The sequence below is a fragment of the Geospiza fortis genome, unplaced genomic scaffold, assembly GCF_000277835.1.
Source record: "Geospiza fortis unplaced genomic scaffold, GeoFor_1.0 scaffold281, whole genome shotgun sequence".
In the NCBI taxonomy this organism is placed as follows: domain Eukaryota; kingdom Metazoa; phylum Chordata; class Aves; order Passeriformes; family Thraupidae; genus Geospiza; species Geospiza fortis.
Genome location: NW_005054340.1, coordinates 2,111,796 through 2,135,505, shown reverse-complemented (window position 1 = coordinate 2,135,505; position 23,710 = coordinate 2,111,796). Strand labels below are relative to the sequence as shown.

Here is a 23,710-nt window from a genome sequence, read left to right as displayed (position 1 = left end):
TAAAGTATCCTTGAAATGCTCTGCCCCATTTTCCCTAAACAAACTCTGAAGAAAAAAAAGGAATACAGGTCATGTCCACTGATTTGATTAAAGAAGTTACTTTTGTAACTTCTCAAACACAAAACCAGCTCTGTCTACCCCTTGGGATTCTGACAGGCTCAAGGTATTTCATATTATGTACACATATATACTGATAGTCCAGTACAATCTGCCTCTCTTAATAAAATTCTCTGCATTCAAAGGTGAAGTCCCTAAACTCCAAAGGAAATTGGATTTATCAGTTCTTGTGTTGTTAAAAAAAATCCAGATTTCACCCCCTAGTCCAAGAAGAAAAAAGTTTTAGTGTTACTCAACTCTATTTTCCAATTTTATCATCAGAACATCTGCAAGCTTTCCCTATCCAAATTATTGTAGGACACAAAATGACAAAAGACTACTACAACTATACAGCTCAATCCTTCAAACTCCCCCCCCCAGCCCCTAATCACCCTGCATTCAGGAAGTTCCTGCTGTGCCTGCCCCTAGTGTAAGAAACACAGACTCCCCTGTTTTAGTCAAGCATATTTATACAGTGTCTTAAAAAAATGGGGGAAAAAATGTAATAGCTGGAATTGACTGAATAATTCAAAAAATTGTGGTTACATTTATGAAAAACTTTCCAAAACCAAGAATTTTGTGTTTTGGAAGACAAGTTTTCCCCAACATCACTTGTCTGCTAAGCTTATTACCTGCAATAAGAAACTCTTTGAAATGCATCTTTTCCCGTAGCATGTGATGAAATGCCTTCTAATGAACTATTTTTTGGTTTTTTCCCCTCCTCTCTTTTTGTAAGTTCACTTTTTTTTTTTTCTGTTCACAGCCTGCAAACTCAAGTAGCTGCAAATGAGGCAAGCAAGCATTTTCTCTAATAATAACCTACTTTTTGAGCCTGGATAGTTTACAGAGGCAAAAGATTAGAGCAGACTAAAACCCTAAAACCTTTCAAAAAGCATCAGATTTTTCTTGCACCCTTCAGGGGAATATTCTTTCATGCATCTGAAAAAAAACCAAAGTAAGATTTCAGAGATGCTCGGGGAAAAAGTGTGCCAGTGCTACTCTGAAAAGAACAATTCGTGTGCCAATTCATATGGAGGAGTGTATTTACCTTTTCCATTGCTGAACCTTCATGACTTCTTACTGCAGAGTTTCTCAGGAAACATTGATAATCCCTGCCAGAGATTTTCTTCCCTCCCCACTTTCAGCATTTCTCAGGTACAGATTTTCCTATCACCGCAGCTTGATCTAATATGATATATAACTCTTCACCAAGATATAATTTGCTTAAACCTCTTCCCTATCTTCAGCCACATTTTCCCTTAATGCTGTGAACTGCCAACTGCTTATTCTTGGAAAAGACAGAGCGGTTGCTGAAAACGAGGCGGTGCAGAGCACCAAAGCTGCCATTTGCACAGCACTGTCCATGACCCAAACCCCACGCTGTAGCCATGATATTTTCTGAAAAATCCTTTCCTTCAGATTTTTTCTCCTGAGAAGCTGAGAGGCCTCAGGAACAAAATGTAAACAATGGTTATCTGCTGCTGTGGAATGCAACAGGTGGATCTGTGATTGGTCTCATGTGGTTGTTTCTAATTAATGGCCAATCACAGTCAGCTGGCCCAGACTCTCTATCTGAGACACAAGCTTTTGTTATCATTCTTTCTTTTTCTATTCTTAGCTAGCCTTCTGATGAAATCCTTTCTTCTATTCTTTTAATATAGTTTTAATATAATATATATCATGAAATAATAAATCAAGCCTTCTGAAACATGGAGTCAGATCCTCATCTCTTCCCTCATCCTTGGACCCCTGTGAACACCGTCACACCATGCTGCTGATGTCTAGGCTTTGTGCCCATCATTCCTTACCTTTGTGGTTAAAAATGCCCTCCATCTCCATGCTGCTGCGAGAGTGGGCGATGCAGAGGGAGCCACAGGGGACCAGGCCTTCCGCAGCTGGGGAGCGATCCGTGGTTCGCACCAGGCACCAGTCGGGCTTGTCATGGGGCCTCTCCAGGACCTCCACGGTCTGCCCACGGCGGATGGTCAGCTCGTTGCTGTTGCAGGCAGTGAAGTCATGGATCACCACTGTCAGCTCGCACCCACCAGACAACTGCCAGGGGAGAGAACAAGGAGAAGCCAGATGAGCGCACGTTATCAAACCATCCGTCACGCACCAGTACCTATTTAGGACTCCTGGCAGGATTTGTATTTTGGATGAGATAGCAGGCTTCTGGGACTTTCCACATCAAGAAGAGAGTGTTTCAAAATCAGGCAGTTCCAGCATTTTAGAACAGATTTCTAGCTCTGCTTGTCTCTGTCTATTGTTCAAAGCACACTGGTTGTGACAGTGCTGGGCGGAGGATTTAAGCAGCTTTTCTTGCTAGACTGCTCCATATCCCAAAAGCTGAAGTAGCAGTCGCTTCTGAATATATTTTATGGGTGATAATTAGCAAAAAAAAAGGTCAGATATTGCTAAATACAGTCACCCATGAGCTTTGTTATCTTTCAAATTCAAGAGAGAAAGAGGTAGTTTTTTCAAATGAGCTTACTGCCTTATTCCCAGCTTTCTCAGTTTACATACACACGTCACAAAATCATCCAGGACACATCATACAGAATTGTAAAAGTCAGCGTAAAGTTCTTCACAAAACATTCCTAAATACTTTAAAGTTTAATAGAAAATTCACACAGGCTTACAACTTCCACATTTTTCTTTGTTTCCCCAAATAAAACTGCACAAACTTGAATTAAAATCATGCAAGCTTGGGGTTTTCTTCCCCCTCTTCAAAACACTTCATTAGAATAACTTTGCCTAAGCTTTAGTTTCCTCTCTTTGATTGTTTCATCTGCTTTGATGTGAAATGAAAATTATTATCAGAACTTTGCAAAGTTCCCAAGATTGCTCAGCGCCAAAGTACCCATCCAACTTAAGCAAGCAGTCCTAGAATTCCTTCTTCTTTACGCCAACAGCATTCCAGGCTACTTCAGTTTTCCATGTGTGAGCATTTCTATAGCTCTGGCTGCTTCAGTGCAACATTCATACCAGATCTCAGCTGGTATTCAACTTCTGTGAATTTGGTAATTTCGAACCAAGCCAGTAAACCCCTTCAGCTCAGTGACATAACCTTGCAATGCTCTACACTGACAAAGGAGGACCAATACCCTGTGAGAGTCCCAGCTGCATCACATCTAGAAGCAAGTGCCACACCAACACACTGAACAGACCCTGCCACGTTGCTTTTGACTGTTTCATTGCTGCCAGCTACATCCCATGAGCTTCAGAAATAAGAGATAAGAGATTGCATTGTTTCTTATTTATTAGTTTTTGTTACAAGCCTGGAATGAAAACACTACTGGACAAACTTTTCTAGGAAAATGCTATTTGTTATCAAGCAAGAATTTTAGAGCAAACGACAAAAGCAGCAAAGTCCCAGTAAGAATCAAAGGACAATTCCAACCTTCTCTTCCTCAAGTCTGCAACAAATGACAGAACATAACTCCGAGCAGATGGGCTGCAGTAACTCCAGAGCTTTCCCATGGTATCTGCCTGCTAATCTCACTGGCTAGCATTGCTTGTGTGCACTTACAGAGGAGCAGAAGTTTTCTTGAGGGAATGCTGGGGCCAAGAAGGGCAGAAAACCCTCATACATCTAGTGGTTAAGGAAGATAAATCAGGTTGTACCTGGTTAGATACAGGCTAAAAATTGCTTCTACCCTATCTCTTCGGACAGCCCCAATACACAAATTACAGAGGGGGTACACTTTCAAACATGTAACCTCCTCCCTCATTAAAATGTTTCCTGTTCCCTTACACTCCCCTTTTCAGTCCATGCAAAGCTATGCAAAGGGGAAAAAGTAAAGAGCTTTCCCTTGTTTTCTGGTATTGATTTATGTTACAGTCTTTGTCAGAAAGGCTCAGAAACAATTGAAACCATCTGTATGCCTGATGGGGACTAACAGAAAAGCTGATGAAGTATGACTTCACAAGGTGCACAGGGCAGACCAAATTTTTCTCAGGAGTCCATATCCCATCCAGTGAAAGCACATTAACAAGCTGACACTTTCCAGAAACTTCATCTCATCCTTGTATTTCCTCCTAAATACCTACAGGAGCATATCTTTGGTGCTCTGTTTGCTTTCCTGACCCTTGACTTCCTACAAATAGAGATTAAGGTGTATTTTTTTGTGACTGGTGCAACGGCCACATGTTTTTGTAATATAGTTGTTCTTTCTTCTCTTTCCTCTAATAAAACAAAAAAAGTAGGATCTCAGATTTTATGTTTTCTAAGTATTTTATATGATCTTAAGCTAAAGGAAGAAGCAAATGAAGGTTGTCAGTGGTCATGTCAGATGGCCAAAGTACACGAAATTCCTAGTTTTTCAGATAATGTCATAATCAGATACCCTAGCTGGCCAGTATTCCACTGAAATTCAATACTCATTCACACTTCAGTATAGTATGTAAGACACTTCTTGCTCAGAGTTGTTAGGTCCACACCATCCTCAAACATGCACTTATGCTGTTACATGCAACTTAATGCAGAACTTTTCCACTACTGCTAAGACATGAAAAACAATGATTTCAATCAGTGATGTACCCAGCATACACACAGCACTTTGGAGAGTTGAGCAAAAAAAGGCATTTACCAATTTTCCCTTCCTTTGGGCTAACTTCCCTTCTTTCTGCCTACTACAGTAGTGGTTAGGAAACAGTTCTTTCCTCTTTGTTTCATTGCTCAATTTCTCTCCATAGCACACTTTGTGAAAGCAGTTTCATCTTTCACACTGATTAAATGCAGTTGGACAGCAGGGAGTGTCTGTGATTAAGAGCATTGCTCAACAGCTGTTGTTGGACAGCTTTGGCAAGGCTCTCCAGGCTAGCTGCAGGGAAGAGTGAGAGGCACAGCAGAAACTGGGAGACTGACTTGCACTGAAGGGAAAAGAGTTGCAAACCATCAAAATCCAAATTTAGGCTGAACAAAGGCTTTATATACTTTATCCATCCGTCTCAAGAAACCTTTTATGTAAACTGAATTAATCATGCATGATAAAAATAAATGATGCTATGTCTGAAACATGGAACAGAGACAGAGATGAGATGAGACACAAAAGCCAGACAGAAACAGAACTGCAGATTACAAAAAGGCACAAGGTTTAATTAAACAGCTGATCATGGGACATAGTGCCTCGCAGTTGCTGAAATTAATGTTAACCATCTATGTTCACCTCTCTGGGGCCTTTCAGTCACTGTCGCTGGTAGAGAGAAAGAAAAAACCAAACGACACAAACATGTGAGCACTGACTGAGTACATTCTTAGCATAGGTTTGCTGAAGCCAGGGACACCGCACTAAGTCCATCCGCCACCCCTACCTGCAAGCACCATGACTGACCAGATATTGAAGAGCCTTTACATCAGGCCATACAACATGCTCTCAGGACTGCAAATGAAATTTAATTTTCCATTAAGAAGAAAGGAAAGCAAAGAGAAGCTAACAAGCTTTCTCAATTATTTCAAGCAAAAAAATCTTTAATCCCTATTTAAAATGGAAACAAGTGCACTTTGGCAGAAAATAAACGGGACAGCACAAAAGTTCTGCCTCAAATAAAGAGCAATTTGCTTTGACCAGGTAGCTGTCCAGACTTGGTTTCCGACTCTGAAAAGAGGTGTGTGCTCAGAGCCATGTCTGCTTTTTTTATTGACTTTTTTTTCTACTGATTGAAGCCTTTTCCAGAGACTCAGCTGGCAGAACTAAATACTTGGTCGTCTCCTGCTGCTTCAGTCCTTTTTCTGTCTTTCAAAGAACTACACACAAGCTTAAAGAAGCATGAAAATGAAATACAACTTCACATAGGCAGTAATACAAAGTGTCACCAGCTGGGCACAAAAGACAGTATCTTAAAAATAAGATATAGCTCTACCAACCACCCACAGCAGCTAGCATGATTCCTACTATTTAGCATAGCAATCTATGACAGTTCTTCTTCTGAAAGCCTCTCATGTTCTCAGATATTAATTTGGATTATTTCATGTTTCTACCAGATCACTGAATAAAAGCATGAAAAAAACCTATCAGACCTCCACTGTTTCCTCAGCCTCCCTATTTAATTTCCTATGCACTGGATCAAGTTCAAAAGACAATGTTAAAAATGAGATGAGGCTGATGAAAGGCCAAATGAATGGTCCAAGAATCTCTTTTACCCATTAGCCACCTAAAATGCTGGCTACACATCTACAGAATGTGAATGGAAGGAATGCTGTGAAAGGTGAAGGGCAAAATATTTACTGAGAAGGGTACAATGAGTGAGCACTCACACAGAAAACTGAGATGCTTTGATGGACTAGAAATCCCTCTCTCAAAAACTCTGTATTTCATTCTGGATTCTATTATTCTTCCAAGGCTTCAGGATGGGTCATCCCATTGTAATATTGTAAATATTTAGCATGTCTTGCAATATGAAGATTCACCCCATGATAATAAAAAAAAAGGCCAGAAAGGGATCTTAAATTACCTAGTTCACTTCATTCCCTTCCTCTAGAGCATGATTGACCACATCTGTGTGAATCCTTAACATTTATCCAAACTGTTCTCACAGAACTCCAGTTATGGAGATTCCCCAGCCTTAACAATTACTCTGCTCTAGGTTTTCACATTTTCATCCCATAAAAAATATTATTGCAATCTTTTTTAAAAATAAGTCCTTCAATTAAAACACAGGTAAAAGACCATTTAGTAACTCTGTGCAGTAGCCTTTTTGCCTGGTTGAAGATCTAAAGTTCTTCCTCCTGCCGTTTTTTTTCGCTTTGGACTTGTTAGCCCCCATTTTTTTCCTTGCCCTGTAAGTTAGGTTTAGTAGACTTCTAATCAACCTTTTTCTGCTTTCCCTCAGAATTCTTCCAATGGCCCATTGATTTTCCAAAATTCTGTACTCAAATCTGTAACTCAATTGTTACAGTATCTAATGTAAGCCTTATGAGTTCTGAGTAACATATGAGGACTTAGTGTCCTCAATATCCCATTTCTACAAGCCAATTTATTGTTGCTTTCCTTGCCCTCCCAGATGCATCACACAGCTAAATAATAAACATCTTGTGAGCCTCTGTAGCTTCTCAATCATCCTCTCAAAACCTGTTTCAAATTCTCACTGTTAATTCTCATTAGTTAACTATTTCTACCTATTCATATAAGCTCAAATGTGTTCCTATTAAATTGCACAGAGTTTTGCCAGTTAATTTTTCCCATTGCCAAGATTATTCTTAATTCTAATTCTGCCTTCCAACACTGTTTTCAGATGACATGAGGCTGGGAAGCATGTCAATGTCAGCTTTATAAACATATGGTCTATTGCATCATCCCAGTCATTACTAAAAAGCACCATTGCAACAGTGGAGCCAACAATCAAAAATTAAAATTCTAGCCTAAAAAGCAAGGGTGGAGAAGAAAAATGCTAATCATGAAGTTATTCTCTGTTGTTATGGCAATTACAATTATGTCAGAAAACAGGATGCAAGGAAAGAAGTTCATCTGGACAATATTCAACCACTTTTTATCATGGTTAAGGATTTTCAGCTCTTTCAAAGTATATCTCTGAGGAGGTGAGAAAGAATATTGACGTTTGGATAAAGGACTTCATTCTTAATATACTCCCTGTATAACAGTTTAGCACTTCTAATCAAAACATTTATTTTAAAAGAATGAACTGTCTGAACATATAATTGGAGGAAGTAAAGAATGGTTTTACTTGGCTGATGATTAATATAACATGTTTGATATTTTTTGTCTTTTCTCAACCTCAATAACGGATACATATGAACAGAAAACTGTTCAGCAAGAGCTTAATAAGCAATATAGCACTAAACACTTCTACTACTTGATTATTACTGGTTTCAATTGCTTGATATTTTTAATGTTTCTTGGTTTGGAATCCCATCTCAGTTAGCTACCTGCTCCAAATTTGACCAAGGAGTTCCACTGCTTCCTCTGGCTAACCACATCAACAGCACTTTAAATCTGTACAACTGTTTTACTCCATTTCTGTAAGACATACACACACACTTCAAGCTTCTAGGCCGAGAGGGCAGAGTCAATTTTAAACCCCAAGTGGACTGCAGCTAATGAATTTTCAACATCCAACGTGAGAGATTACCTCAGACTTGGCAATGGTGTTAAGACACCCTGCAAATTTTACTGGCCACTTTGTTGTTACTGTTCCTTAATAATTTTTATTTTGTATTTTTAAACAGATTAAAGATTTTCTCAATGTAATTAGCAAACCAAAGCATACAATAGAAACATCAAACAAAGCTACACTGCTAATCCACACACTTTTTAGAAGTGCACAATAGTAAATTCCTTCCTTGGACATACAACACACAGCACTTCTAGGTGTAAGTAACTTCTAGGGAGTCATCAGCTTGTTTTTCTTGGAAAAGTCTAACAAAAATTTTATGCACAAATGTAAGATCTCAAAAATACTTTAAATACAACACTACAGTCACTAATCACACCTAAAACGTGTCAGGAAAATACTGAAAAGTGTTCTCCATTTCTCCTTCCTTCCATTCCTCCTCTTAACTTTTAACTCCTGTTGAACAGGTTGTTGGTAAGACTCCGCCTCATGTCAGACTGGAAAACAATCCTGAGGGCATTCTCCTTGGCCACCTTTCTCAGCAATTCTCTCACTATGCATGAAGTATTCCTGTCAGGAGCATCAGGAGACAACAGTGCTACCCACCCTAGAGAACATCACAAGCAGAAGGGCGTTTGCTCTGCACGGCAGGGATGGACTGCATCACCTCCAACCTGCGTGAAAACAGCCCGGTGTCTCGGCCAACAACCAGGGAAATCACAGATAACATGTCTTGCTCTGAGCATCACAGGTTACCTAAACTCTTCTCTTAAGAACTGTTTGCTAGCATACAAAACTCAATGTTTTTAAACCTCTAAATAGTTAAGTAAGAATGCTAAGAATAAGACAGCAAAATAAAAGTCATCAAAAGACAACTTCTTCCTCTAACCAACTGTTCTTCTCACAGGTATCTTTAGAAGAAGTCACTACCAAAACTACAGTCCAATCTCAGTACAAATGCACAAAGTCAAAACACAGGCTGTTCTTGACAAATACAAGAGCAACCTAAGCACTTAATATTTCCCTCCTCCCGTCTGCTTGTCTACATGGAAAAATCAAACTACAGAGTTTGAGCAATATGTGAAAATAGAGAAAACTCACTGAGTTTAGGTGATGATGGAAATGGTGTAAATATTATTCTGAGAATCTATTCATTTAGCTACCCTGAAGAATACTGGTTATTTATCTGCATATTTTGAATGGCTCATCAGAACAATTTTACCCAAGGAGGTAACTGACTAGAAATCCCTAGCCAAACTTTAAAGTAGTTTCATAGGCATTGTCAGTGTTTTAATTCACTGATCTGTTTGATAAACTTTTATTATCCATCTCTACCTCCATCCAGGGTCCTAACACTTCTCACTTGCCAAAAAATCTTGTTTCAATTCCAAGTAACACACACATTTTGGAAACTTTTTTATTCTTTTGACACTTATCTTTCTTCCACCCAGGGGAAACTCTGGCTGTGTATCCTTATGGTACAACTCAGCCAGAATCTACAGGTAGACATGAAGGAAAGGAAACACCAGCACTAGTATGAAATGACAGTTTGTGTTACTTCTGGACAATTCCATCAGCTTTCATGCAGAAAGTGAAAACCTACTCCCTAACCCATAAACACTGGAGAGTACTTTTCTTTTACAACAGTAAATCTGTGGTGATCACCAGCCTCAAGCCAACATGAAAAGCAGATGGTATGCTTTCAGGAATGCTGAGATTAACATCAAGAAAAATTCTGTGCATTGCTATCAAATTTTATGGAAAATAAAACTTTCATTTTAAAATGGGTCAAATCTTTGAGCAAACTGCAGAACACAGGGGACCAAAATGGTTTCAAATTGTAACAAATAATCTCTTCATGACCTATAATATTTAAACAATCACTCCTGGTATCAAGGTATTTTCTCTATTGCAGACAGCTATTTTTAAGAGACTGAGTATTTCCATGCCTCTTCTCTGAAGGTACTAAGGACTAATCTTGGGTACTAATTCACACCAAGGGACAAATCATCTGCTCTCAGCACAGAGCAATGTCCAGGAAACTTACCTTATCACTGTCTAGCGTGTTCTGGGAGGTTCGCGAGGCAATTGAAATAGTATCAGGCTGGCTGCTGCCATCTCCCTGACTGTCCAGGTCCTCGCCATCTCTGCAAAGAATTCAGGTCTCATTACAAGAGTGGTACTGTGCTTGTCACATGCTAGTTAAGGAAGTGAGACACTCCCAGTGTGGCAAAAGACACCAAATTCACTGATGCCAAGAACCAAATACTCAGGACTTAATACTCTGTTCTCTGCTGCAAGAGAAGAGATTCATTGGCAAGGTATACATCATGTGGAATTAAGGCAACAACCAGTGAGCCAGAAATATGGCAACAAACTTGCCCAGTCACTTAGCCAAAGGTAGCAAGGAGGACAATGGGTGACACATTTCAAGCTTCATAAAAGAAAAACCAAGGACCTGAGTAACACATGCAGAATGTACAGCTAAAATGTACAGCTATCCTGTACCACAGTTCCAAATCCCTTCTGTAATGGCTCATTTACACAAGCCAAGGACTGCTCAGAGCAGAAATCTCAACAAATTCAGCACTGCAGGAAACTGTAAATTAATGATAAGATAAAGGTGGACAAAATGACTCTTGCTTTTGTGTCCAATTCGCTTAAAAGCATTCAAAATTCAACAGTATAGAGGAAAGAGCACTGTTGTATACTTAGAGATCTCTGATTATTTGAAATACTTCTTACCTTCTTCCTTTCTGTTTTGTTGTTGGTGCAGTTTTGGGAATGTGGATGGGCTCTTTCAATGCTCCTTTCAGATGAATAGTCCTTTCTTGTATCACTTCCCGGATGTGTTTGATCCAGTCCTGTTTATTCTCTATACTGGATGCCTTTGATATGCAAAAGAAACAAAACCCCCACAAAGGACCATTATGGCTGAGTAGATCCACACATACAGTCAGCTAATAAACACAAAGAGGAATGCATAAAGAATGACTTTGTAAAAAATTTCTGAAAAATCTGAACAGAAAAAAGGAAATTCTAGCTGTCTTACTTTGAATCCCCAACACTACTTTATAACTCTCAACATTATTAATATTGGTAATTTAAAAAACATTTTAACCTTAATTCAGAGTTTACTTTTTAACTTGATGACTAAAGCCCTGTATGCATCTCATGAGAATGAGATGAATTCCAGTAATAACACCTTGAATACTGATACTTTAAAGTCATCCTACATTTTAGGTCAATTCTAACTTGAAAGAATAATAACCTACTATTACTGGCAAAAGAAGTTAACTTTTACTGCAACACATTTCATGTATTACTCTTCCCACTTTTTGATACATATCTTGAGGCAGAAAGCTAATTTAGGGATTGTATTCTAATTACTGCCTGCAACATATCTATTATTTTAAATACTCCAGAAATTACTTGATATCCTGCCTAACTTGTAATCTGATTGCTTAGCCCAATTTAACCCTGCACCTGAAATGCTACTAAATATAAATATTATTTCAGATTTAAAGAAATTATTATATATAGTTTCCTTAATTATATACTACTTCTCTTAATTGCTGTCTCCTGAAATAAATGACTTTAAATATATTATAAATATTTAATATATTATAAATATATAATAACCAGGAATTCTAAAGGGATGAAGAAAATTGTAGGAACAGATGGACAGGCAGGAAAAAGAATTTTGCTTTCTTTTACAAACAAAAACATTTAGGAAAAGAAGCTAAACATGACCTTTTAAAAAAATAATTTATTTAGTTTTTCGTGGAATTTACTTCTAATATGAATGAGGTAAGGAAGTGCTTGTTTCTAGCCTTCAAAACCGAACAAACAAACAAAGTCCACAAAATTGTGGAAGAGCTTGATGTATCATAAAAGTTTTCAAAATATCCTATGCACTAAGTAAAGCACAGAACAGAAACACCAGTGATCTTATGTAGAGAACCCTTAATTAAACCTTTTATTCTGCTCTGCCCTGGGAGGATTATTTCAGGCTGCAAAGCATTGTCTGTGAAATTACGGGAACATTAAAAACTGAAAGAAAATCTAGAATGCATTAATGTTACACTTAATTTCCTTGCATTCCTTCACTGCTGCCAGAAAGCTAATGTAAGCTTTTGTTAGCCTGTAATTCACAAGGAAGAGTGTGACATGTGAATTGGAGAGGCCATTTTTAAGTGACATTATTGAGTATTCTCTATGAATATATGTGAAATCACAAACAAGTTTAATAGTAGGTGCATTAATCTATAAATGGGAATATGAATTTTGTTTCAGCTCAACAGAGCTCCTCAAAACATGCCAGATTACCCATTAGCTGCTTATGGTATTACAAAACAGGTTCTTCAGTTGAGAAGGAGTCCCAGGTTACATACCATAATCACAGAAAACAGATTTAGCTATTCTTCTAGCTAGGCAAACAGCACTGCTGACACCTGTAACTTGCCTAGACACAAAATTTATAGGAATTACATGCACTTTCATCCAAAGGCAAGTAGCTTCAGAAAAACTTGTAGCCCACAGAAAGACATAAAAATCTTTTGCAGTGTTTGTTTTCTGCATAAAAATATGGGTCATGAAAAACAGCATTGCCAACAAGCAGCGATGACTTGAGCGTGGAAGGTAACACTGATGCCATCATTTCTTAGGGACACCAGCTCCCTGTCAGCCAATTGCTGAAGTCTTCAAGCTTATGGAAGTCCATGGGATCAAACCTCTCCTCACTATGATTTGTGAAAGCAGGTTTGTCTAATCCTTCAGTAGGCTGCAAAGATTCCCCTCTGCTCTCAGGCCACATGAGTTAGATATATATACACCACCACCTCTGCAAACCCAAAGAAAATTGTTTGTCAGCAGCTGTCCCTCTCAAAGCAGGAAATCACTCCTTGCTTTCCCAACAAATAACAACAACAACAACTACAAGATTTGCTATAGACTAAAAGCACATCTGCTAAAACTACCTTGAGAACAATTTTGTTGTCTGAAGTTGGTGTCCTTCCAACCCACAGAGCAAACTTGCAGGGGTCTCCTTCTACATGTTCTGTGACACCCAGTTCAGAAGTCTGGAATTAAGAAAAAATTGTTAGGACCACACAGCATTTTTTCTCAGACGCCAACAAAGGCATGCTAATGATCTACAAAATTGAGCAGCGCTATTTAAAGAGATTTTCAGAAGCTTAAGGCTAACTCATATGCTAGAGAGAATCCTTTATTCTGGTGGCAGTGTGAGGTCTCTTCAAAAAAGTAAGAACTGCAAGCTTTACAGTCTTTTCTATGAAGTGACAATAAACAGTAACACTTACAATCCCTAAAATGAATTACTGATTTTAGTTTTTCGACTTGACAGGAAAAGCCTTATAATTCTAAAGATGATGCTTGTCAAAAAAAAAAGTTCTGGCTTCTCTCCCTGTTAATTTCTATTGGAGAACACTCACTATTTACTGATTTTTATGCTCTCTCTCAGATAAGATATGCTTAAGAATTCTCTTGCTATCTTCCAAAATCCTGGATTCTTTTCTGTCAAATGAGCCTTTCCTAGTGTTTCCTTCCCTCTGAAACAGATGAAATAATTCAGAAATGCAGTTTCCCTGGAGAATTTTGTGAGACAACTACATGAACAATCAGTCTTTGGGAATGTTCTAATGTCAGACCTTAATAGCTAATTATCATCCAAAATGTTTTCACTTTCTCACTGGAACATCTCACTCATATGAATTGGCTTCCACTTTAAACAATTCATAAAGGCTCTATTCCAAAAAAATTACAAACTAAGAAATAGAGCTCAAACTAAAAGAACCCTCACTCTCCAACAGCTGCTAAGTATTCTCACATGATTAGAAGCTGTATTTTTCCGCTCATACACATTCATCATTAGCACATACACACCTCAACACATGAGATGCTGGATACCAAATACTTGAGTAAAACTACTTTTTTTCTTGTCTCACTTCGATGCTAACTTGACTTATTTTTTGGTGTTGGTGGCAGAAAGCTTTTTAGTTATTTTTTTCTTCTAAAATAATCCCATCCCAACATCTACCCTTCCACACACAACTGTCTTTGCCCAATAGGCAGTTGAGCAACACAGCCCTCTGCAAAGCATGCTAAGTCTGCATGAGGCTCTCCAGGACAGGCTCATTGTGGGTTACTGGATGCATGGAAACCACACTGAGGTGAGGAAGCTCCCAAACAGCCACTTACTGGTGACTGGGAGAGTGTTTGCCTTTTTTCCCACAGCCCTCCTTAGGCATTTGCTCCTGGACACTTTACCTCTTGCCAAAGGAGTTCATTAACACATTCTACCTATACATAACTGTATATACATCTATATCTCTATATCTCTATATCATGCCATTGAGTATCCTGTGCTGGAGAAACCCTGATGTCATCATGCCCAAAGCAAAGAGAAGGACCTCATTTTTGTAAAGCCACCTTTACACAGGATAGCATACAGAAAGGATCTTTAGCTCAAATCAACATGCATCCTTTCAACACATGCCTTTTCTAAAGATCAAACTATAAGAGCTGCTATAATAGTAAGATGCTCTACAGGATATTTTGCCAGATAGAATATGACAACAAAAACAATCCTTATATTTTAAAAAATTAGGTACAATGAGAGTCTTCAAGATTTCCATCAGCTTCTCTAAGACCTAAGGCTACTATTAAATTCCTGTTGGAGGAACTGACATGACAATTTAACAGGACTGATTTTTCAGTTTTGTCACCTCTCCCACATAATCCCTTGGCAGCTATTAATATTCTCCAATACACCAGCATTTTTTTTAAATTTTGGGTTTTTAAGAGCAGCAAAGAAAGGTGTGATCAACAAACAGCTGCAGCTGTGTTACCTGCTAGCTATTTAGTATCATGAAGGAAAGCAAATGTTGGAAATGAAATGTCAGAATATTCAAAGAAAGATATGGGAAAAAAGAGGGTTTTTTTTTCACCAACCTGTTTTACTGGTTTAGACACAGAAGTGGGAAGTGGGAATGAATGAAAGAAAAGGAACAGAAGCACAGGGAAAAGACTCAGTATTTATACCATCTAGACTTAGTTATACATCCCAATAGGATCAATACAAGAATAATGTTTTCTAGAGTGTAGTTCTGAGAAGGGAAGTAATTTTAAGTACTTACTCTGAACTATTTTAGCGATATAAAAGCTAATCTTGCCTTTGATATGTGCAGAGCAAGCCATGGGAGACTGTCTTGCCTCTTGGCTACCTAAATTTATGGAGTGTGAATACTGCTCTCACCCAAGTCATCCAACAAGACAGGAAGGTAAGGATGTGAATTCCAGAGTCACATTTTGTAAAGCATGCATTCTAGACATAAGGACAGCAAGAGTGGAGGTTTTGGGGTTGCTTTTTCCTTTTTGGGTTTTGGTTTTTTTTTTAGATGGGAAGAAATACGTTTCCACCTTTACATCCTTTCAGTAGACAATAAGTACTATAATTCTATATGCAGAACTTTATTGTAAGACTACTGGTCTATGCAAACATTCTGGAATGAACTTTTCCAAAACAAAGTTCTTGCCTTCCCCAATCAGTAGGTGTAGAATATCCACTAAAACGAATCCTTAACAGCAATAGCAAACAAGAAAGTTGAAGGCAGCTAATCAACTCCTTCTATCCTTCTGCTTTATACAAATAAGTGTTAAAGAATCTGCAATCAACACACAATTAAGACAAAACCAGTCTAGCCCAATATTGATTGTCATTTGACCCGACACACCAAGACTGACACGTACCCTTCAGTAGCTGCTTTGAGCCTATCCCTTTCTCCACAAAAGCAAGCACTAAACATTAAAGGTTCAGTCTATATATTCCAAGGCTGTTCTTGCAGTGCTCTGCAACAGTTGTTCAAGTTTTTCAGACACACTTCAATCACCTGAGCTTAGCTGAAGCCTAATCCGGACAGTTTTATAAACATGATCAGTTGCTCTTCCATACTTACAAACAGTTTGCTCTTGTAAATGTACTTGCTCCTTCCGCTCGAGTCCTTCACTTCTTTACTGAAAACCAAGGACATCTCAAAAAGGAAAAGGTGCCTCTCTCTTCCCTTTCGAATCAGAGTTTTTGGGTCCCACACTTGGAAGGATTCTTGAAGGATAAGCTCTCCCTGAGATTCTATATTTTCATCAAAGCCTAAAAACAGAGCGAAAGGAAAGATTCACCGTGAAAACTTGGTAATATAAGCAACATAAAAAGCATAGCTTCTGTTCATTAAACTATATGATTTTTTTCTCCCTGACACAACTTCCAAAAGATGAGATTCCAAGAAAACAAGACTTGATTTTCACACTGCAATATACTAAATGTAACTGCAGCTCAAATGCACTTCTAAATTTAGACATCTAACTGTTAAGAACTTAATCAACTCTTCTGGCAGTATTTTACCAACAAATGACAAATCTGTCTTTGTCAGCTTCAACTAACCTCTTCTGTGATGAAAATTATTTCTCTTATGAGCTTTCTGCCACTGCACAAAGTAAGCAACTTGCAAAGACACCAAGCACATCAGGTTCTTGGTGGCAAGCTCCCAAATGCCACCTTTTCTGGAGATATACCTTCACTACCATGTGGGCAATGAGCACAGAAATGTGTTCCAGCTGGGGATGGAGAAACATGGCAGCTTGGAGCTGTTGGCATACAATCAGCCTGCTATTTGTCATGCCAGAATTGATCCACAGTACAGTAATTACCAGCTGGATCATTTGTATTGAGACATAATGAAAAAAAGATGAAGATTGAGAATACTAACAATTTTACTGCCATTATAATGGCACCATGTTCGCCCAGTTTAATACACAGCTTTAGAGTTGGAGGATAACAAAAATTGTCTGCCATACTCTTCTGAGTGGTATCAAAATGTATAGATACTGTTTGCCAGTTCTCATACTCTGAACAGGGCAAGAGTATGGAGAGGATCAGAGGCAAGTTCCGCCAGGATGTTCATTCAAAATCCACCGGAGACATAAAGAGGAAATGCGCTCACTCACTATATTTGTCCAACATGGGATGACTCAACAATGCACACATGATTTGTTTTAAAACCAACTTATGTAAAAGATTAGGATATTCTCCAGAGTCACATTCTCAGTGTCAAAAGATTATTACCAAAGCTGGTCAGCCTTTATACTAAGACCACCTCCTGAACAAGTATTTGGAAGTGATCCTGTAAACTGACTGACATCCTTACTGTTTAAAATCAAGGAACAGAGGTGATTTGGAGCATTTATAAAATCAAGGATCACATGCCAAACCAAGGCAAATTTTACAGTATCTAGCACAATACTGGAAATTCCACAACAAGCTGCATGCTACTCCCAGAAGGCAGAGAGGAAGAAAAGGCATATTGATTAGAAGCACTTAAAAGTATTTATTCAGTAACTGTAGGGCAAGAGGGCCCTGCTTTTTTTTCCTCAAAAAATTTAAACACCCAAGAAAAACATTTTTATTACTAAATGTATGATTGCACCATTATAAATGATAACGTGCCAATTGCAAGACAGATTTTGGCACGAAGTTGTTCTAAGCACATAGATGCATTACATCCAACCGCCACTGTCTGCCATGAACATGATTATGCTGGCTTAGGCTTCAGCTAAATTGGCTTATGCTGACATTTTACTGCCAGAAGATAGATTTCAACCAGAAGTCTGTTATGGAACAGGCAGCAAACAGATGTGAGAAAGACAAAATTCTTGGAGGCAATTATTTGATACATAAATCAGCAAAATCACCAATAACACACTTATGAGCCTCATACAAAGCAGCTAAGGTTGGAGAATGCAGCCAAAGCCAGCCTATCTGACCAGTCACCTATTGCATTTTGGGTGAGGAGTGGAGTACTTCATTAGCCTACACGTTTTTCAAATCTGCAGTGGCACAACTATAGATCAAGGTGAAAGAACACTTCAAGAATTACTAAAACTCTAGCAGCTGACTGTAACAATTTATTTTCCTAAATAAATTTTTTATCTCATATAGCCCTGACAAAATGGTATGAAAAATACAAACCCTGAGAGAAGAGCATGTTCACAAAACACAAAGTTAATCTGCAGCACACAATGAATTGGAATGGCAGCTTGAATCCTACCTTCCAGCATGCTGAGGTGCATAGCATCATTGGCTCGCTTTGGCACACTAAGCATCACCTCCAGGCCATCCTTAATCTCACCTTTACCTTCTTCACAGCATGTGAGCAGCTCCTGTGAAAGACAAGCAGACAAACCGACTCGCTATCATTTGTTTTTACACTAATATGACAGACGACCAAAGAGTAGTTCTAACAAACCAAAAATCATTTTTGGCACATAAAATATTTTTGAACCTCTTACTCTGCCAATGACATGACCGTGTACTTTGTTTCTATCATGATCAGCTCTTCAAGGAGCAGCCCAAGCTATCAGTTAACCACTTCTAATTTAAACAGGTTTATCTGCTTAATAAGAAATCTTTTAAAGTGATGTTAAGAACAAAACCTTTCTGATAAGCACAGACACAGTTATCAGATGCTGTGCTACATCAAGGCCCAGAACAATGCAGCTGCCAAGTAATGAAGATGGAGGAAAGCAGGGCAGCACAAAAGGACTCTTCCCACCTCCCATTTCAGTCATCGCTCCACTGCACCAAACACCTGCTCTGTAACACTGCTGATCATATTACATTGTTTTATTCTAAGTATTCCATGAATGACTATTCTGTGTTCATACAGTTAAAAGCAACCTACAGGCAAAACTTTTCAATACAAACTAGCATTAACTAATGGACAGAAGTTAGAGAACTTAACATGCTGAGGTGTTGTAGCAGAATTTAGGGCATACAGCTCTCTGGCCATTCAACATCCCACAGATTTAACGTAAGAGTGTTTCAGCTGGTATTCAAATTTCCTGGCAGCTTTCAAGCATTTGAACAGTATCAAGATAAAACATAGGTTACATAACCAAAAGGGCATATTATGTTACTTCTGTTATTCAAAAAGCCCACTTAATTCACTCCCTCAGGTTAAATTCCTTTTTCTCTTTTTAAAGAGAAAGCCATGTGATTTCTAATATTATATTCATTACAGTATTTTTATTCAACTGCCAAACTACCACTCTCACAGCAAAACACTACATGATTCCACCTAAATTTTGCATGACAACTCCATAGAACAGTGAGAGTAACTTAAGTATCTCAGAGGCACAGAAGAGAAGCAGCTTCAATACCATTTGGAAAAACAAGTGAAACTTCCAGAACTGTAAAATGTTTCATTTATCATTCAAGTTTTAGGCTCTTAATCCTACTATGCTATATGTCTCTCTCCTATTACAGTAAAAAAAAAAAAAAAAAAAAAAAAAAAAAAAAGAAAAAAAAAGAGAAAGACAACACAGAAACCACCAGACAAATCCATTTTACTACACAGCAAAGACATCTGGGTCTGCAAACACTGGTGAAACCAATGTATCCCACCGCTTCCGTAAAGTTGCAGGTTAAAGCATATTAATATTAAAAATAATAGTAATTGTTGGAATTAATTCCTCGGAATTTCTGAAACAGCACAGCCCAGAGTATTTCTGTAATAATAACTTGACTAAGTTGCAACTCCTTGCAAGTGGAAAACAGACACTAAACTTCAGTCAAAAATGACAGATTTGTTTCCACTCAAAGTGACCTGAAATAGCCTCTAATGTTTTTCAGAAATGTCAAAAGCAACCACACATGGCTGTTCTCAAGTAAAAAGGGGAGACACAGATCTGTTACAGTGCTTTTGTAGGCTGCTACAACAAAACAAGCATTGCCACCTAACAGCGACCGATACACACAGATATTTAAATGCCTTATAGATATTTTGTATTACAGTTTTATATATAAATATCTACTTTACAGTATTTAATACCTTCAGCATAGCTAATGTCTTGCCAAAATTTGGTATAGAAACCATTACAAAAATGGTTTTATAGCCCTATAGCCATGAATTACTTTTTTACCCTGCAAATGCAAATTATATTTTCTAAGTAAACATCAGTAGACAGGTATCTTTTTTTGGTTTACAGAAATCTGGACAAAAAGCTGCTTGTTTATGCCTTCTTTCATTTTCAGTTGAAATTTTGCAGCAGCATTTGCGGCTCCCTAGGATGCTGGAGTCTAAGAGAGTAGAGTAGAACAACCCTCCTGACTTTAGCAAGAGCTTTGCTTTTTTATGACCAGCAGAATCAGACTAAGAACTCTGAATTAATACTGACCTTTAAAAGAAGCTGGTATTTTGTTATCCTTTGGACAGGTTTGATAAGGTAAGAGGAGATAGAGTTGGCCAGTCCATGTCGTTGTTGTATCTCCTACATGGAAAAAGCAAACATTTGAGGACTGTAAGCACCAACACTCAGATACAAAGTGTTTTGAGGGATTATAAAATAATATACATTAACTAAAAATTCTATTTTAGCAGGAAAAAAAACCCAAAAAACCAGGATAACCAGATATTCCAGGCACAATGAATCATTATGCTGTGCACCTGCCTGCTCATTAGGTACAAACAGAAGATGATTACCTCCGAGAGTACCTGTGAAACATTTCAACAAACCTAAATACAAAGAGCAACAATTAGAGACACAAAATGTGGGGCAGCACCTTTTTTAAAAAACATTAAGATCTGTACTTCTTTTGCTACTTGCAAGAGAGGAAAAACCCTCACATTCCAATGCTGCTGGGAAGAGGCAGAGTACCAGGAAGGCTGAGGTAGAGGTGTCTCAGCATCCCCTGCTATTTCAGTGCCAACAGCCACAGACAGCCTCATCCCCCACCAGAGGGAGCACCGAGTAACAGTTTCTGAGTTCACCAAGCACTTGAAAAGAAACCAGCCACTTACAAATACAAAAAGAAATGACATCCACGAAGCTAAAGGTGGAAACTAGAATTCTCTGATAGCTAACTGGGATGATTACAGATTTCAGGTACTGACTGGGGCTGAACTCCACTGATAGGGTCTGCCATTTATCATAGCATCAGATCTATTTCAACCAAGCAATTTCAAACAGCGAGTTATGCCCCACAGCTATGTGCCATCAAACCATGGTTACAGAATCAGAAATTCCCAAAATGGGATACACACGATATTTTCACATGGACCAGTGGTGTCATCAGTGGAAGCACTCAAGGTCTCTGTACACAGAATTAAGTCTTCACACTCCTAATATACTTTAGGTGAATTAGGGGATGGAGAGTTCTGGATCTAGTGGTAAAACAGATGGATCAAAGGAGGTGGTGGCAAGAATTTACTTCTAGTAATTTTATTACAGCCCTAAGTTATTTTTAATGGTATTTACTAAATTTTTCTTGGAATTTTTTTGGTCATATCTACCTGATTTTCTGTAGCTCACCTGGCTCTTCTTCAAACACTAAAAACTTAACAGAGGCTTCACAGAAAGGCTTTGCCTTACAATGTTTAGAAACCTCATTTCCTCTGTGATTAGACTTCTGAGATTAACCTCAAGGGCTTCAGGGATTTCCTCTACTTCCCTCTACTTGTACAAACAATTCTAAAAACAATTGTGGCGTCATCATAAAAAAATTGTGGTGTCATCATACAGCTAGTGGGGAAAAAAAGACAGCACTCTAATTGAAGAATCTATTAATACATGTCCAACCAAAGCTCAGTCACCGTGGCCAAAATTCCTCCCTAAAACTTCTAACACACCTACATTTTTCTTGCTTTTCTATGCAGAATATTGCACGTGTAGGCCATGGAACCGTGAGACTGAATAAGGAGGTTCAGCCCTTCAGAATAACAGCAGTGAACTGAATTACCATTACATGCAATTACAGTTTAAAAGCGCTCCAAAAACCCAGCCAACATTTCTATCTCTATTACATACAATGCAAACTAAGCACATCAAAATGCTAAGATTTGCAGGATGTGCCTGTGTGAGCTGAAGATTCATGTCTTGGTTGTTGTTGCCAGAACCCGCTTCCAGTTCTGAACTGCTCTGGTATTTGACAGCAGCTTTTCACATCTGATTTGACAGCTCTGTAACACCAACTGAGCAATGGAAGTAACCATGTGAGATACAGGATTGATTTTCTTGAGCTGACAGCTTAATAAATTGCAGCGTTATTAACAAGAAACTTGCATTTTCTTAACAAATTAGGCACTCAGCAGAACCACAAACATGAGTCAAACAGCCAAGGTGTTTTAGCTTTTAGGATGGACATGATGTACTTACATCAAAGTATGCTCCTGCATGTTCTAATATCAGCTGAGTGGAATCTGGCTTATTTTTACAGTAGGTAACATACATCTGGAATTTGTCTGCCTGCAGAACAAAATGCAAATTTACAAAGGTTGTCAGAGAGCATCATTCCTGTCTCAAAGTTTTTATACCATTATCAGAGAGCTTATCTTCCCTATCAAGAAACTGAGCGGTACAGAATTACATTTCCACTCCACTCAAACTGGCAGCATAAAAATACACATCAGGCAAGTAAGACTGAAAACAACAGCAATGTATATAAAAATAGGTTATTCGAAAGCTAAGACAAACCAAATCTGCACACAGGTTTAGGCAACTTGAATACACTTCAAGAGCAGCTAAGGACTGGCATCTGACAGGACTGCCCTAATCACTGTTTTCTCAGTTAAAGATACACAGGTTTTACTTTAATTTACAGGAAGAGGTACTTTTACAAATCAAAAAGTGATCAGAGAGCAACCATTCGTCCCATCATGCATCCTATCCCCCCCTCTACTTCTAAACGTAAGTCTGAATTCATTACCCAAGTAACGAAGCAATGTCCAACATCTTCTGGTAACTGTTCATATTTTTCCAACTCCTTGAGAAATATACTGTAGGTAGAAAAGAAACAAGTAGTACAAGGCATATGAAACATGTTTATTACAGCAGCTTGTTTAGATCTATTGTCTGTGGACAAAGGCCAATAGAAAACTTTTTGTAATACTAAATGTATGAGCTAAGGAAATAAAGATAATGAATAGATAAAAATGTGTAATAAAAGTACTAATATAAAATATAATTCAGTAAAAATTCTGATGAGAAGATCAGAAATTGAACCAGTGGACATGCAGTTAATACATAAGAATTACACAAAATATACTTACACATAAGTATATTCTTACACATAAGAAATACACAAAAATTTAGTAATTGCTGTTATTCTCTACCAAGAAGGTTTCCTACTGTTTTCACTTTCAAGAAAAACCTTCGTCTCAAACTAAAAAAAACCCCAAACCTTGCTTTTTGGATACTCAAGTTCTCAAGTTAACACAAAGCATACACAGAATGGTAAAATCGGGGTCTGGAACACACTAGGTATATTTTATTACTTCAAAGAATCATAACCTAATACAAATGTGTACATAACTAAGAAATAACAAAGAAGGCAGATTTATAGCAAGACTTCTGTACATAGATCCCCCTAAGAACCACTCAATTCAGAAGAAGTAAGAGTGGACAAGTCTCTTTTATGCTCTGTACTCTAGTAAATGTAATGATGCTGGAGCATCTCCACAGAAGCTAAGAAGAG

General features: G+C 38.1%; 1 protein-coding gene across 1 annotated transcript in view; it reads right to left on the bottom strand.

Annotated features, from left to right (window-relative positions):
* Positions 1-23,710, bottom strand: part of TRIO (trio Rho guanine nucleotide exchange factor) — a 176,701-nt gene that overhangs the window by 66,520 nt on the left and 86,471 nt on the right. Inside the window, 9 exon segments of the mRNA XM_031058260.1 lie at positions 1,905-2,148; positions 10,214-10,313; positions 10,912-11,054; positions 13,146-13,247; positions 16,143-16,333; positions 18,288-18,399; positions 20,416-20,508; positions 22,393-22,482; positions 22,943-23,012. Of these exon segments, the coding sequence (XP_030914120.1) occupies positions 1,905-2,148; positions 10,214-10,313; positions 10,912-11,054; positions 13,146-13,247; positions 16,143-16,333; positions 18,288-18,399; positions 20,416-20,508; positions 22,393-22,482; positions 22,943-23,012 (1,145 nt within the window).